Source organism: Hypanus sabinus, chromosome 2 (assembly GCF_030144855.1).
Source record: "Hypanus sabinus isolate sHypSab1 chromosome 2, sHypSab1.hap1, whole genome shotgun sequence".
Taxonomy (NCBI): Eukaryota; Metazoa; Chordata; class Chondrichthyes; order Myliobatiformes; family Dasyatidae; genus Hypanus; species Hypanus sabinus.
The window spans coordinates 98,616,868-98,632,028 of record NC_082707.1 but is presented as its reverse complement, the minus strand read 5'-3'; the positions used below and the strand labels follow the sequence as shown (position 1 = coordinate 98,632,028).

General features: G+C 40.2%; 1 protein-coding gene across 4 annotated transcripts in view; it reads right to left on the bottom strand.

Annotated features, from left to right (window-relative positions):
* Positions 1-15,161, bottom strand: part of farp2 (FERM, RhoGEF and pleckstrin domain protein 2) — a 242,812-nt gene that overhangs the window by 140,484 nt on the left and 87,167 nt on the right. For all 4 annotated transcript variants that reach the window (XR_009508090.1, XR_009508099.1, XM_059951181.1 and 1 more), the window contains exons 5-7: positions 12,587-12,665; positions 5,585-5,682; positions 1,153-1,267 (exon numbers count right to left, since the gene is read on the bottom strand). Coding sequence is in view for 2 of the 4 variants with exons in the window: in XM_059951181.1 (XP_059807164.1) it covers positions 1,153-1,267; positions 5,585-5,682; positions 12,587-12,665 (292 nt within the window). In the remaining 2 variants the exon portion in view is untranslated. The remainder of the gene's footprint in view (positions 1-1,152; positions 1,268-5,584; positions 5,683-12,586; positions 12,666-15,161) is intronic.

Genomic DNA, 15,161 nt, shown 5'->3' with positions numbered 1-15,161 from the left:
TTCTAGCGTTTCTCCTGGTGCGTCTAACGGGGTGTTCCCCAGGCCCCTCTTTTATCCTCACTCACGGGGTTTCAGATGTCAATCAGGTTGGGATGATGCAATCTCTCAACCAGACCACTCTGGTTGTCCCGAGGGGTTTCAAAGAATAGTACAGTACTCAACACACAATTCCTTATCCAAGAGACAATGGCAGTAATCAGTGGTTCCATTCCGCTTATGTCAGGAGACATTCCAAACCTTGTGTATTCTGCGTCTCTCTCTCTCTCTCTCTCTCATGATGTGTATCTCTCTCATTTCCTGGTCCCAGACCCGAAATAATAGCGATCTTGCGATTCTCAAAAAGGAGGGGGGGGGGGCAGGCATTGGTGATTCAGGACCCTTCTGCTCATCAGATTTGCTCCACCTTCGTAACAAAACAAACACACGGACCTACTGTAACTTGCTGCCACCAGAGCAAAATCAGGATCTAAATATTGTGAGGTAGGCACAGGTGGGGCTGGTTCAGGGGATGAGCCATTCTTGGGGTATTGTGAGGTGCAACATGTTTGAGCCAGGGTTGCAGAGGAGTTGATGGTATCATTGCCAGAGATGAAGAGAACGATTTGGAGAGAAGTCGATGAAGAGGAGTATCACTGCCCATCCACCTAACCCAGATGCGAGGTTGGAACGCTCCGAATGCTGAGCCAATTTGACGAGAACGAGAATGGCTTGAGGTTGACCGAGCATTTGGAGGACATTACACAAATTAACAGCATACTGACGATATCTCCTTGTATGGTAAGGAAACATTTGCATAAAGATTGCCAAGCTTGGAGGACAACTCAACCCAATCACTAACCACCCAAGCCACACCTTTTCAGAGTTATTTCTTTACTATCTAACATACCCAGATTCTTAAAAATCACCATCTAATAAACACATGAAAATATCAAAAATCTGCAGGTGCTAGAAATAGGAAATAAAACCAAACACCAGAGGCACTATTTATGGGGAGAAAGACATATCAACTCACAGTCAACATTTCAGGTACACAATCCTTCATCAGGATGATGAAAGTAAGATGGTTCTAAATTGCAGTGGGGGTGGGGGTGGGATGGAAAGATATACGAAAAGAATTTCACTTCGTAACACAGGTCAACAAATTACACTCACATGTTTTGTTGATGAAAGGCTATAATCTTTTCCTGAAGCATTTGCTGGTTTGGCAAGAGTATGTGATCCTTAAGGTAATCCAAATCCACAGCTTCATCACAATCACCAATTTCAGCTAAAAAGAAAAGGAGGAATGTGATGCATTTTTGTGAGGTAGCAACCTAGATTGACAAAAATGCTACATGAATATGTAAATCCTTGTTAGATTATGCAACAGATTCTCATGGATTTGAAGGTCTGCAGGATAATGGAAAGTTACACACGACAAACCAAATTCATCAATTAAGTACACCAAAGGAGAGCAAAACATATGATAAAGAAAACAAAACTGATCCAACATCTAGAATATTTTGTAACAAAGTAATTGAAGGCACCTGTATGAACAACTCACATTTACAATTACTCAGCGTAGAATCCATAATACTTAGTTAGCAGCAATTCTATAAACGGAAGTGAATATCCATGATAAAAACATACATAGCTATCATCTATTCCGCCAAATGAAGCAGTGAATGATTTTTCACGACCCAAGAGCAGTGAGATGTTGGTGCCAGCTAGACAACTGTGAGAACACATGGTGTTGGACAACATGTTCTGAAACCCTACATCAGTATTTGAATAGCAAGTGGTTGAGATAGTTGGTATTAGCGTCGTTCTGCTTATAATGTTCCATCTGTAATTTGTAAATGAACACTAAATATTCAGTTATAACAACAGTAAATATTGTATGTAGTTTAGCTTCTCTGAATATTTTTCTCATGATAAACATATATGAATATTAATAAATCTGTTATTTATCAGTGAACAACACACACAAAATGCTGGTGGAACACAGCAGGCCAGGCAGCATCTATAGAAGCACTGTCGACATTTCGGGCCGAGACCCTTCGTCAGGACTAACCGAAAGGAAAGATAGTAAGAGATTTGAAAGTAGTGGGGGGAGGGGGAAATGCAAAATGATAGGAGAAGACCAGAGGGGGTGGGATGAAGCTAAGAGCTGGAAAGGTGATTGGCGAAAGTGATACCAAGCTGGAGAAGGGAAAGAATCATGGGACGGGAGGCCTCAGGAGAAAGAAAGGGGGGGGGGGGAAGAGCACCAGAGAGAGATGGAGAACAGGCAAACAACTAAATATGTCAGGGATGGGGTAAGAAGGGGAGGAGGGGCATTTACGGAAGTTAGAGAAGTCAATGTTCATGCCATCAGGTTGGAGGCTACCCAGCCGGTATATAAGGTGTTGTTCCTCCAACCTGAGTCTGGATTCATTTTGACAATAGAGGAGGTAATGGATAGACACATCAGAATGGGAATGGGACGTGGAATTAAAATGTGTGGCCACTGGGAGATCCTGCTTTTTCTGGCAGACCGAGCGTAGGTGTTTCGCGGAACGGTCTGCGTCAGGTCTCACCAATATATAAAAGGCCACACTGGGAGCACCGGACGCAGTATACCACACCAGCCGACTCACAGGTGAAGTGTCGCCTCACCTGGAAGGACTGTCTGGGGCCCAGAATGGTGGTGAGGGAGGAAGTGTAAGGGCAGGTGTAGCACTTGTTCCATTTACAAGGATAAGTGCCAGGAGGGAGATCGGTGGGAAGGGGTGGGGGGGACGAGAGGACAAGGGAGTCGCGTAGGGAGCGATCCCTGCGAAAAGCAGTAGGGAGGGGGAGGGGAAAATGTGTTTGGTAGTGGGATCCAGTTGAAGGTGGCGGAAGTTATGGAGAATTATACGTTGGACCTGGAGGCTGGTGGGGTGGTAGTTGAGGACAAGGGGAACCCTATCCCGAGTGGGGTGGTGGGTGGATGGGGTGAGGGCAGATGTGCGGGAAATGGGAGAGATGCGTTTGAGAGCAGAGTTGATTTTCGACGAAGGGAAGCCCCTTTGTTTAAAAAAGGAAGACATCTCCTTCGCCCTGGAATAACGAAGTGAGATGTTTACCCTTTTCAGCTTGCTCAGAAAGTCAGATACGCCAGCAAAAAGTCAAAATGTTGAAATAATAGAAGCAGCTTTGTGTGAAAGACTTGGCATGATTAAAATGGTGATAACACATTTCACATTTTATGTTCCAAGTGTGCAGACTCTCTCCATGGTGTGCCATTATGAAACTGTTCATAAACTTCTATCATTTTGTGATAAGTGAGAACAAACTGAAACATATTTCTCGAGAACTCAGCAACAAAATAAATGGTCAAATATTTTGATGACATTTATTTCAGATAGTTCCAACTTTGTTGCTGCTAGTTTCGAGATTTCAAAGATTATTGCTCAACATGGAAAAGGACTCAGTGATGGAGAACATGTTAAATAATCAGAGTGTATGCTCCTTTCTCTTTTGATGGCTTTCCAGAGAAAGAAAACAATATCCAGCTCAGTAACGATTTGTCAGTGAGCAGAAACACAGCAAAAGATAGATTAATGATGGGAACAAACATGGGAGAAAAACTAAGATATTAGTTCAAGCAAATTTCTTTCTATCTGCTTTGATGAGCTCTGATGTTACATCATCAGCTGGGCTATCTATTATTTTGTATTGTGATGAAATATGCAAAGAACTGGTTAACTTGGTAATGTTAGCTGAACACAACAGGGGTAGAAATTTGTAAGGCAGTAGTAAAGGAACTGATGGTACGCCCAGCATGATTGGTAAAGAGTCAGATTTTGTCAACCTGTTTGCAAAATATGCTCGACATCTACTGATAGGCTTTTACTATATAGTAAATGAGGGGCTTTGTGTGCAAAATCTGGCCTTAAGGAACTTGAAGGAAGGAAAATTGGAACCAAGGTAAATAATTTCTAGGAATACAATTTCAGAATTTACTAAGTGAGGAGAATTTAGTGTACGTGAATGCTTATGTCCAACAATGTTTGTTGGCTCAGTAGAGATTCTGTGTTTCAGTGGATGAAATTCATCTGTTTTACATGAATGAAAAATGTTCCTGAAGGATTATATATTATGTGGATATGTAGATTAATGTATTTTATAGACTTCTCCTTACATTGAAATGACATGAACACCAAATAACAGGAATCTGGAAAACACAATGCTATGTTTGATAATATAAAAGCCTTAAATCACATGAGAGATATGCCACGGTAGAGTGTTGGTTAGCACAATGCTATTAAAGCTCGGAGCATTCCAGAGAGCGGAGTTCAATTCCGGCACTGTTCTGTAGGGAATGTGAATGTGAAATTATATGAGGTACAATAACAATATCAGTTAGAAATGTCATTTTTCAATTTTTTAAGAATTAGTAATAATTTTGAACAGGTTTTCTAAAGTACATATATTTAAATGTTATATTTTTATTAATAGAAAATAATGAATACATCTAAATAAACAGGACAGCCTTATCCCTTAACAAAAAGTCCATAATTATTGTTACTAACTCATTAATCAACAATAATCTCTTCTCAGAACTACCATGGCATGTGAGAGAACTTTTTCATATTATCGCCATTTTGAGCACACACTCTCAAGGTTCACCATCCCTGGAATACGATAAATAGAGAGCTCTGAAGCCACAGGCAAGACTAAAATACTCTGATAGGGAAAAGTGAAGCTATGGAGGGCTTCCATTACAAGGACAAGTCACTCCCAGACCAGACCCAATGCCAGTAGTCAGATAGCACAGAGGTGAAAGGGGAACACAGTCAGAAATGGATCCATTGCCCAACAGTGCACCTTCCTTTCTAAAATTCAGTTTTGTTGTATCCTATACCTCAATATCCCAACTGGAATTTCTATAATACCGCTGTTCCAGTTACTTTACTTTGGCTTGTGTCATGAGCTTGAAGACAATATAGCCCTAACCCTCTGTTACCATGCTAACCATTTTAAGTTGTTGACCACATAACTCCATGTCATGGCTCCCATTTTAGCTATCAATGCCCTCTCATTATCCCTAGGGTGCATTAGCAGCTATTGATACAGTCAACTACTTATTCAAATTCCTTAATTTTAAAAAAAGTACTTATGCCATCCTCCTCTGCTCTCTAGCTCTGGTTCCAGTCTTATACAAGCATGGTAAGTAGAGAATCTCTTGCTGGGTGACATCCTTCCTGATGCAATCCATAGTTCCCCATAGAACAACCCCACACTTTCTCTACTTCACATCTACTCCAAAGACATGAATGACATACTTCTCTCCCAACACCTCCTGTCACTTCAATTCATTGGATGAAGATATCTTCCAACTAAAGAGGTCTTTATCACAAACACCTGTTCTGCCAGCAATTCCTCATTCGTCTTTAAGGCTCAACTTGTTCTTTAGCCCCAGTTGCTTATGAATTAGGCCCTTGATGAAATCTCTTACCACAATCAAGATTGAGCTTTAGATGTTCATTTATAGCAAGTGTTTGACATTGTCATGGCTGTGATTCAGCTGCAACATATGACATTAATGAGCTACAAGTTGTTTATCTGCAACACTCACACTGCAAAATATGAGAGATGAGGAGTGCAGATGTGTTCTCGCTGCATATTATTTTGTTCTCTGCCAGGTCCCGCTTAATCTGCAGTGCAAACAAGTACCTGGAAATAGAAAATGAACACAATTAATAGAAGCTCTACCCTTCAGTTTGAAAACACACCCACAAATGCACCATTGCAGGTGCTTCATTCCTAGTAAAACTTTTCTAGTACCTGACATCACAGGACTTTGGGATTCTGTAAGCAAATACAATGATCTATAAAACAGTCAAATAAATAGCCTGCTAGGCTCGGTAAATGCAAGAAAACTCACTATGGAGTGATCTAAGTAAATAAATTGTACAGGAGTTCAGCAAAGACCGTGACTTGTATATGAAAATATAGATTTCTCCATACAACATGAGCCATCTAAGCTTCAACAAACTGAAGCCAAAATTTACAGCAGTCAGCCTGAAATAGCAGTTGTACTTGAATCTTACATGTTTAGTTTTTTTTAACCTCACTTTTTAAGCTCCCCCATTCTTAATCATGCATAATTAGTTAAGAGCTGGGCTAGATTGAAAAGAGCAGGGTGTTGGGGCCCAAGGCAAGTGACGGGTCAGTTTAGCTCACTGCTCCGCAAGGTTTACCAGTCTCTGCACTGAACTGAGGCTGTGGCCTGCAACTAACTCACTTTCATGAACCTCAGTTCTGAATGCTGTTTGCTTACTTTTACTGTTTCCACAATTTGTTTTTCTCCCCCCTCTGCATATTGAACTTTTTATGGTCTTTTGCTTTAATGGACTCTATTGGTTTTTATGGTTGTCTGTAAGGAGATGATTTTCAAGTTTTTATAAAGTATGCATGCTTTGATAATAAATGTACTTTGAGTGAACTAAGATTAATAAGAGGTCTGGTGGATAAGGATACCAAAGTGAGCAGGTGGTAGAAACCCAGATACAGACCAGGGCAAAATCCTTGGGTCTAAATCCAATGTCCACAACTTAAAAAGGGCCAATTAAAGATATGAAGGATAGCCTAGTGTGAATTGGGAAAACAGAATAAAGGGAAGGTCAGTTGATGGAACAATGGCAGATATTTGAGAAACCATTTTATAGTATTCAGCAGAAATTTATCCTAATCAGAAAAATTCTTGGTTAACAAAAAAAGTGTGAAGAAAATATTAAGTTGAAAACTACATTACAGAGTAACAAAAGCTACCAAAGGCTTGGGAATTTTTTTTAAGAACCACTTGTGGAACAATAAAAGGTTGACGGAAAGAGGAATGAAGAAAATAATAAACCAGTGAAAGAACAGCATCCATGGATATATAAAAAAAAATTCAAAACTAGGGGCCAAAGAGTTAGAATGAAGGAAAGATTTAAAAAGGACCTCAAGGGCAACTTTTTCCACACAGAGAATGAGAATTTTTCTACATGGAATGAGCTGTATACTATGAGCTGTAAATAATACTATTGTATTGGTACGATAGTATTATTTAAGATGCATTCAGGCAGGATATGCCAGGAGAGGTATTGGCTGAACACAGGAAATTGGGACTAGCTAAGTGGCCATTGTCAGTATGGACTTGATGGGCTGAATGGCCTGTATCCATGCTGTATTGCCCTATGACTTCTGCACAACTGGAACTGGGAAATACAAAACTCTTGACCCATTTCAAAATCTTTTCATCACTGAATTTAGATTGATCCAGCAGCCAGAGAAAATAGAAAACTAATCTTAAACCCTCAAGTCAGTTCACAGGACTGTTGCCTTTAGAACAGAAGGCTAACTTTTCCAACTTCTCTCTATATATCAAAATTACCTCATCCCTTATGACACCAGTCAAACCTGCTCTGCATCTTGAGACTTTTACATTTTTCCTCAAGCACTGGCTGCAGAATGGTCGGCAATATTCAATCAGGTCCAAACAATGATTTACACAATTTACAACATAACCTTTCTGCACTTGTAATCAATTTTGAAATTCATGAAATCAATTAAAAAATTTTAAACCACTAATGTGACACACAACTAAAGCAATTATGCAAGGATTCTGGCCATTTGCGTTTTTTTTAAATTTGTGCTAATTACAGCATATTGTCTCACCACTGTCACAAAAGATTCACAAGGATGTACGAGGAGAGTCTGGAAAAGTGTTTGTCCCCCCCGGAGTGTAGTTTTACAAAATCATGAGGGGCATTGATAAGGTGGTCAATCCTTTTTTCCCCTCCCAGAGTAGATGAATTTAAAACTAGAAGGTATAGATTATGGATGAAAGGGGAAAGATTTAAAAGTGTCCTGAGGGGCAAAGTTTTCCAGACAGAGGGTGGTGGCTATGTGAACCAAACTGTCAGAGGAAATAGTAGAAGCAGGTACAATTACAAAGCTCAAGAGTTATAATGACAGGTCATTGATCTGAATGGTTTGAGGGATTATGGACCAAATGCAAGGAAATGGGATGAGATCAAATGGACAAATAGGTAGGACCAAAGAATCTATTTCTATACTCCAATGCAACATTCACAGTGCTTTATCTACCATAGTCCTATCCATTTCACCAGTGTGTGGTTATAACTTTACTCAACATTGTGTATTATGCCAGCAAGCTTCATGTCTGGCTTCATTATGCCATTTCCAACACAAGAGTTTGACTTTAAAAAATTAAAGACCACAAAATTTGACCCATGGGATCCTATCACAAACTAGCCTACAGATGGAAAAATACTCATCTACCACCTTCTGCTTTCTGACACTAACCACTTTCTTATCCAGCATTTTACTTTCAAGTCCCTGGGCTTCTCTCAATTAGCTGGTCCCTCAAGGGGGAGTAAACTGGCAGAGTGCACCCATGACAGAACAAGAACGATCTGGAAACTCAGGAAAATGCCAGAATTAATAAAACCTCTCATGAATGAAAACAGGCAAAGCAACATTAATCTTTAATAGGATTTGTCTGTTCTAATCTTCTCAACAGCCTAACTGAAGGCAGCTCCAAGGTTGGATTAGTGGTTTGTAGCTCCAAAATAGAAAATCTAATTCTAAGTACTCAGGATAATAATGTTTTGGGTGTAAACAATCCATAATCCACTTGCCAGAAATGAGTACAGCTCCACAACGCCAAAGAAACTTTCATATGATCTGTTACGAACCCCGTAACTGGGTCACTTACCAGCAAAGATAGAGAGGTCCGTTGAAGTCTGATGGTACTAATTTTTAACAGTATTTATTGATAAAAATACACAAAAATAATATCAATGCAACCATACAGATAATAAACGTCGTCAATACTAAATCTAAACGCGCGGGTATAATAATAATCAATAAGAAATAGCTCTATCGTTGTCTAGGGGATAATGTATTGTCCAATGGAAATGTAAAAGTCACTGTTAGTTCATTCACACTGCAGCGTTTTGGTTTGAGAGAAAGACGGGTTTAAAACTTGCCCAGTCCTTTTATGATGTTAATCCTTCGAGTCGTTGGGAGCTGGTTTCCCCGTTGTTAGCTAAAAGCCATTTTTCCGTGGTAAAGGGCACCGGTTCCGGGGCAAATGGAACTGAACGCACGTGGCCTCCCCACCGGCTTCAACTATTACAGGATCGCTAGCGTTCCTTCTGGTGCGCCTGAGGGGCTGTTCCCACAGACCCTCTTTTATCCTGATTCACAGGGTCTCAGATGTCAATCAGGTTGGAGGTGATGCAATCCCTCCCTCAACCAGCCCACTTTGCCTGAGGGCTTCCACGAAGCACAGTATTGTAATACACAAGTTTGTCTCCAAGAGACAATGGCCGTTTCCCGTAGCTTTATATCGCCGGGGGGGAACAAGACATTCAGCACGTCTCTCTCTCTCATTTCCTGGGTCTCCTGACCCAAATCAATAGTGATCTTGCGATTCTCACAAAGGAGGGGGCTACCCTGCACCCTTCGGCCCCTCAGAGCCGTGGTACATTCATAACAGATCCAAGACAATGAAACCTGATTAGCTGACAGTTCATTGCTTTCCCAGTTCCCAACATCAGAATAGAAATGTGTAGTGTATGCATTACAATTACTTGTCCAGTTTACTCCCAGACCCATCACCTTTTCCATCAAGGAGAACACGTTCTCATCAGATGCAGGTTTGCTCCCACAATCCTGACTGGGAAATCTATCACTGGTCCATTGCCACCAAGTCCAAGAATTCTTGAATAAACAACAGTCCAGGAGTATTTTCACCAGAAAGCAGCAACTTCCCTCTCCTTTCTCAATGGTAATTAAGGTTGGACAATTAACACTGGCTACTCCAGTGACAAAGATCCCAGAAAAATAAACCAAAAGTGATAAAATAATGAAGTACATGTATATCCTACAGTACCAGAGCGTGTAAGTATTTAAATAATTGGTTCCTTGAGGTTGTCATAGCCAGGAGTGGTAAAGGAACAAGCTCCCACTACCTATTTAATGCTCCCAGTTGCGTGCGTCTCAAATAGCCTCTGACAAACAAGTTCAGTTCTTGGCCTTCTTGTGTGGCTTAGCTACTAGGCCTGGTGGAACAGTTTCTACTGACAGGAGAAGAGGCAAAGGCGGCACCTTAAAACCAGTCTCTTCAAGCAGAGGAACCTCATCAACCATCATTAGCAGCTGATCCAGAAGGAAAACTCTGATCGCACACCTCCACTGCCTTGTAGCTATACCCAACTCAAGGGGAATGCTTTGGGAGTAAACCTAAAGAAAAAAATCCAGATCCGGAGCCCCTAAGGCAGTCCTACGTTGAGTTCAACACTGACTGACAATCCCCGCAACATCATCATCATCAGGTATGGCACCCAGTTTGAACTTTGACTGCCATGGCCCATGCACTCCTGTTTCGGGTCAAGTGGATCAATCCATTGGTATTCATTTCTCTGGCTGCTGACTTCATCATCATTTGTCTTTGCCTTCCTCTTGCCCTCTCCCCTTCAATCTTTCCCATAATTACCGTGCATTCTAACTCCTCTTTCCTAATCACATGTCCAATGAAGTTGTGTTGCCTTTTCATGACCTCATAAATTTCTCTTTTTTGTGCTTGCTCTATTCATGACATCCTCATTAGATCAACACACACAAATGCTGGTGGAATGCAGCAGACCAGGCAGCATCTATAGGAAGAAGCACTGTCGATGTTTTGGGCCGAGACCCTTCGTCAGGACTTAGATATTAAGTCCTCGTTAGATACTCATTTCGTCCATGATATTCTTTACATCCTCCTCAAAAACCACATCTCTGCTGCTTCAATTTGCTTCCTCATGTTACTAGATATTGTCCAACATTCTGAGCCATATAAAATAACTGGAAAAACGTAACATTTCAGTACTCTGAGGTGGATTGTCATGCCTAGTTTAGTGTTGGTCAGTATACTCTTCATTCTCGTAAAGGTGTCTTTTGCCATCCCTATTCTTCTTTTGACGTCCATGTCACACCTGCTATCTGATGTCACCCAGCTTCGTAAGTAGCAAAAGTTCTGTACTTGTTTTGTCTTCCCCATTTATTTTCAGCCTGCAGATAGGATTCTCCTTCTTTTTGGATATCACCATACATTCTTTTTGTAATTGATAGATAGACCCATTTTTGCACTTTCTTCAACAACTATATCAATTTAAGTTCTGTAATTCTTTCTGTACATGCAGTGTCATTCATATGTTATTGATGTTTTCTCCGCCAACTTTGATTCCCAGGATGCCTTTTTTAAAAAATATTGTTTCACTGTACACATTAAACAAATCGGGGAGAAAATACACCCTTGTCTAACGCCTCTCTTGATTTTCATAAACTGACTCACTTCTCCATCTATTCTTACAGCGACAGTTTGTTCCCAGTACAGAATTCTGATTAGGCTTTCGAATCTAGATCTAGAGTTTCCTGTCATATTTCAAATAACTTATTGAGCTTCATTTTATCAAATGCTTTTGTGTAATCAATAAAACAAGCAAACAAATCTTTTTGCACTTGAATAGCTTCTTCTGATAGTATCCTTAACATCAATATCACGTTTCTTGTACCTTTGTCTTTCACAAAACCACATTGTTCTTTCCCTATTTCAGCTTGTCTCTTGTCATCAAAATTCTTAGAAGTATCTTGGACTCATTAAACTTCTGGTCCTATGTAATTCACATTCTATTGCTCCAGGTTTCTTAGGAAGAGTAATAAATACCAATCTTATTCCATCTCTTCTGGTATTATTCCAGTCTCATAAATGTCATTGATCAAATCAGTAAGTTTTTCAATTCCATTATCTTCAAGGGCAATAATTTGTTCTATTACTAATTCATCAAGACCTGCCACCTTTCCTTTCTTCATCTTATTTATCGCATTACGAACTTAAGATTTTAAAATACTTGGAACTGCAACACAGCTGCCAAACTGTATCAGTCTCTGCCGTTCTTTTGGATTCATCAGCTGCGTGGAGAGAGGGAGCTTGCCACATGTGAAACAGCATGCTCAACCCTGGCTTGCTATCACATAGACAGCTACAACGCAATATCCATGGCCAACACCAACCAGCCTCCGACATGATTGTTGCAACCACCAACCTGAATTTACAACGTGAAATAATTGCCTCTCGTGCATCATGGCAGCATTAGAAATCAATGACTTGAAATACATGGATGGAAATTACAATGGACGTTTACAAAATGGAGAAATTAACAGCATCTGTTAATCATAAGCTGGAACAATTTGATTCATACTGGGAAAAATGGTTTAACTACATAATGCCTCATAGGCTTGATTTTATTCTCATGAATCAATGAATCTGTTGTAAAAAAAATAAGATCACTCCCTACTTGTACATAGTTCTTTCCTTTTGCTTGTTTTTTCTTGCCACTCTTTTCTATAAGTTTATACCCCAGATAAATACTTTGTGGTGATTTTGTGATATATATGATTATATGATATATATGTACAATGTCTGAAATACATCTTATGGAAATGTTTGTTTGATGAAATTCAATAAAAATAAATTACAAAGAAAAACCAATGACTGAAAATGCATTCAAACGTCACTCATTACCTTGTGTACTCCTCTAACAGCTGACCAGGATCTGGGGGGAAAAACTTAACACAAAGCCTGAACAACGTGTTCTTGGGTCCTGTAAAGAATAAAATGTATTTAGTCACATATAAAGGTCACTCCAATGTCAAAGGCACAATTTCAAAGAAAGATATCAGACTAAACCAAATAACACCACAAAATCTGAATCAACAGCTAAATTCAGGATCCTATACAAAAAATTTTTGCCTAATCACAATGAATCTTTTAACTTTATTAACAAACTCATTACCTGTAGGAACAGAATGGACATGAATGGTAAACAGAGGTCCATGGAAACAATTAGGATTTCATGCAGCTGAGATATTCTGACAGCCAAAGGAAATATCGACAGTTCTGTTGTTTGCTTACTGGATCTTAATTCAAGGATAGAGAATCAAATGATAAAAACAAATGTGTTCCACCAAGCAAATTAAAAGCAAAAGATTAAGAGAGGCTTAAGTGAAATGAATACGATTTTGATGGACTCTTGGTTTCTTGATTTGAAATAGGCCAGCATTTATCAGAATGTTTCAAATCATTCCAAGCAAAACAGCTCGAGTTTGCATTCTTAAACTGCATTGAGTGTAACCTTTACAATCTCAGCCTGGGTCACACCTATGAAAATGATAAACAAACAGGATTCACAATAGAATAATGGAGAAGGTCAACCTTGCCACTAGAGCATTTATGGATTGCAGACAAAACCTAGTTGCAAGGAGAATTTTGGCATGATTAAACCATTTAGACACATTCCTACTTCTGTTAAAGAATTTTAATCTTGGAAAAATTCCCATTTTGGTCAAAAACTACAATTTGAACTTCGATAAATTTGAATACAAAATGAAGGCCGTTCTAAAGTTGTGAAATTACATTAAAGGGCTTGTCAGTAAATGTAATTTTCCTGATTCTGAAATGTTCATTAGCAAACAAATCACAGAAAAAGTGATCCATCCACAAGAAACTAGAGGTTAAGTATTGCGTTAATCTACAAAGAATTGCAACATCCCCCAGGGACTGGAAATTTCATCAGCCAGCAAATGACCAGAGGATTCCAGTTAATTAGGACACATGGAGACCAGTACATTTTGACACAATTAGCTGACGTTTAATGGAAATAGTTAAAAAGATATGAAAAAGACAAACTGCTATTGTTATAGTTAGGTCCAAAGTCCGCATTCCAGTTCTTGATCCGGTCTGCGGACTCCGGACTCCATGTCCTTCGACCGTCCCTCATTTCGCCCTGAACTCAAATATTCACACCCGAGGATCATTTTGGCTTGGTTGGGCTCAAGGAGGTACATCTGATGCCTATTGGTTGGCTGTGAATATAAGGAGCTCTGGGATTGAGTATAGTTGGGGGGGGAGGGGGTTGTCCTGTCAGTCCCTGCTTGACATACCACCGTTAACGACTAGTTCTGTGAGTGAGTTATGGACTGGGCTGCTCCATAGCCCGCCCGAGTCTTCCGGCCGCAGTGAGTCTTGAAGTCACCCTGGACTGAGCTCCCTTCCTATTCCTTGCCTCTGTCAAGTAAGCCAGGCCAGATTGCCTTTGCCTGGCAGGGAACTCTGCCCCTTCCTATCCCTCGCCTCCGACGGTCCAGGCCCTGCCCAGGAGTTCTGCGGCCCGCCCAGGGGGCTATCCTCCCAGCATTCCTAGTCCTCAAGACCTCAGCCCCAAGCAAGACTCAAGAACCCAGCCTCAAGACCACCTTGGACCCCAAGATCTCTCTGAACTCCAAGATCATCTTTGAACGCCACGGTCTCCACACCTTGTCCTATCCTTTAGCTTGTCCCGTCCTGCCCTTAGTACTTCAGTACCTGCGTCCTGCATTTGGGTCCAGTCTCACATCCCTTATGACAGCTGTTTAACTGTGATAAATTATGTATTTAAATTAAATACAGAACAAGTTAGAAAACTAATACTACTACAGTACTATAAAACTGTGTATTAGTTCTTAATAGTTATCAATGGAGGAATTCATCCAGTGTACACTGCAATGTTCTTTTGATCGACTATAAATGAGCAAAATCAGTCCAGACACCTAGTGCTTCATACAATGCTGTCGATAACTGTACTTCCCAAATTTTCATTTTTATTGTAACATTCAAGAAGACTGTTAATACTTCCAAATTCTTTGCATGGTCATCCCTCAGTATCCGCAGAGGATTGGTTCTAGGACCCCCTGTGGATACCAAAATCCGTGGATGCTCAAGTCCCTTATATGAAATGGCATAGTATTTGCATATAACCTACGCACATCCTCCCGTATACTTTAAATCATCTCTAGATTACTAAAAATACCTAATACAATGTAAATACTATGTAAATAGTTGTTATACTGTATTGTTTAGGGAATGACAACGAGAAAAATGTCTGTACATGTTCAGTACAGACGCAACCATCACAGCTCTTCTGGGAATGTCGAGGCTGATTCTCCCATGATCTTGAGGCTGTAGCGCTTCATATAGCTAGCCAGCCATCCCCTACTATAGTATACTAAAGTCCTTCCTCTCACTCACGACACAAGCAGCGAACAAACAAGACACGAGGCGA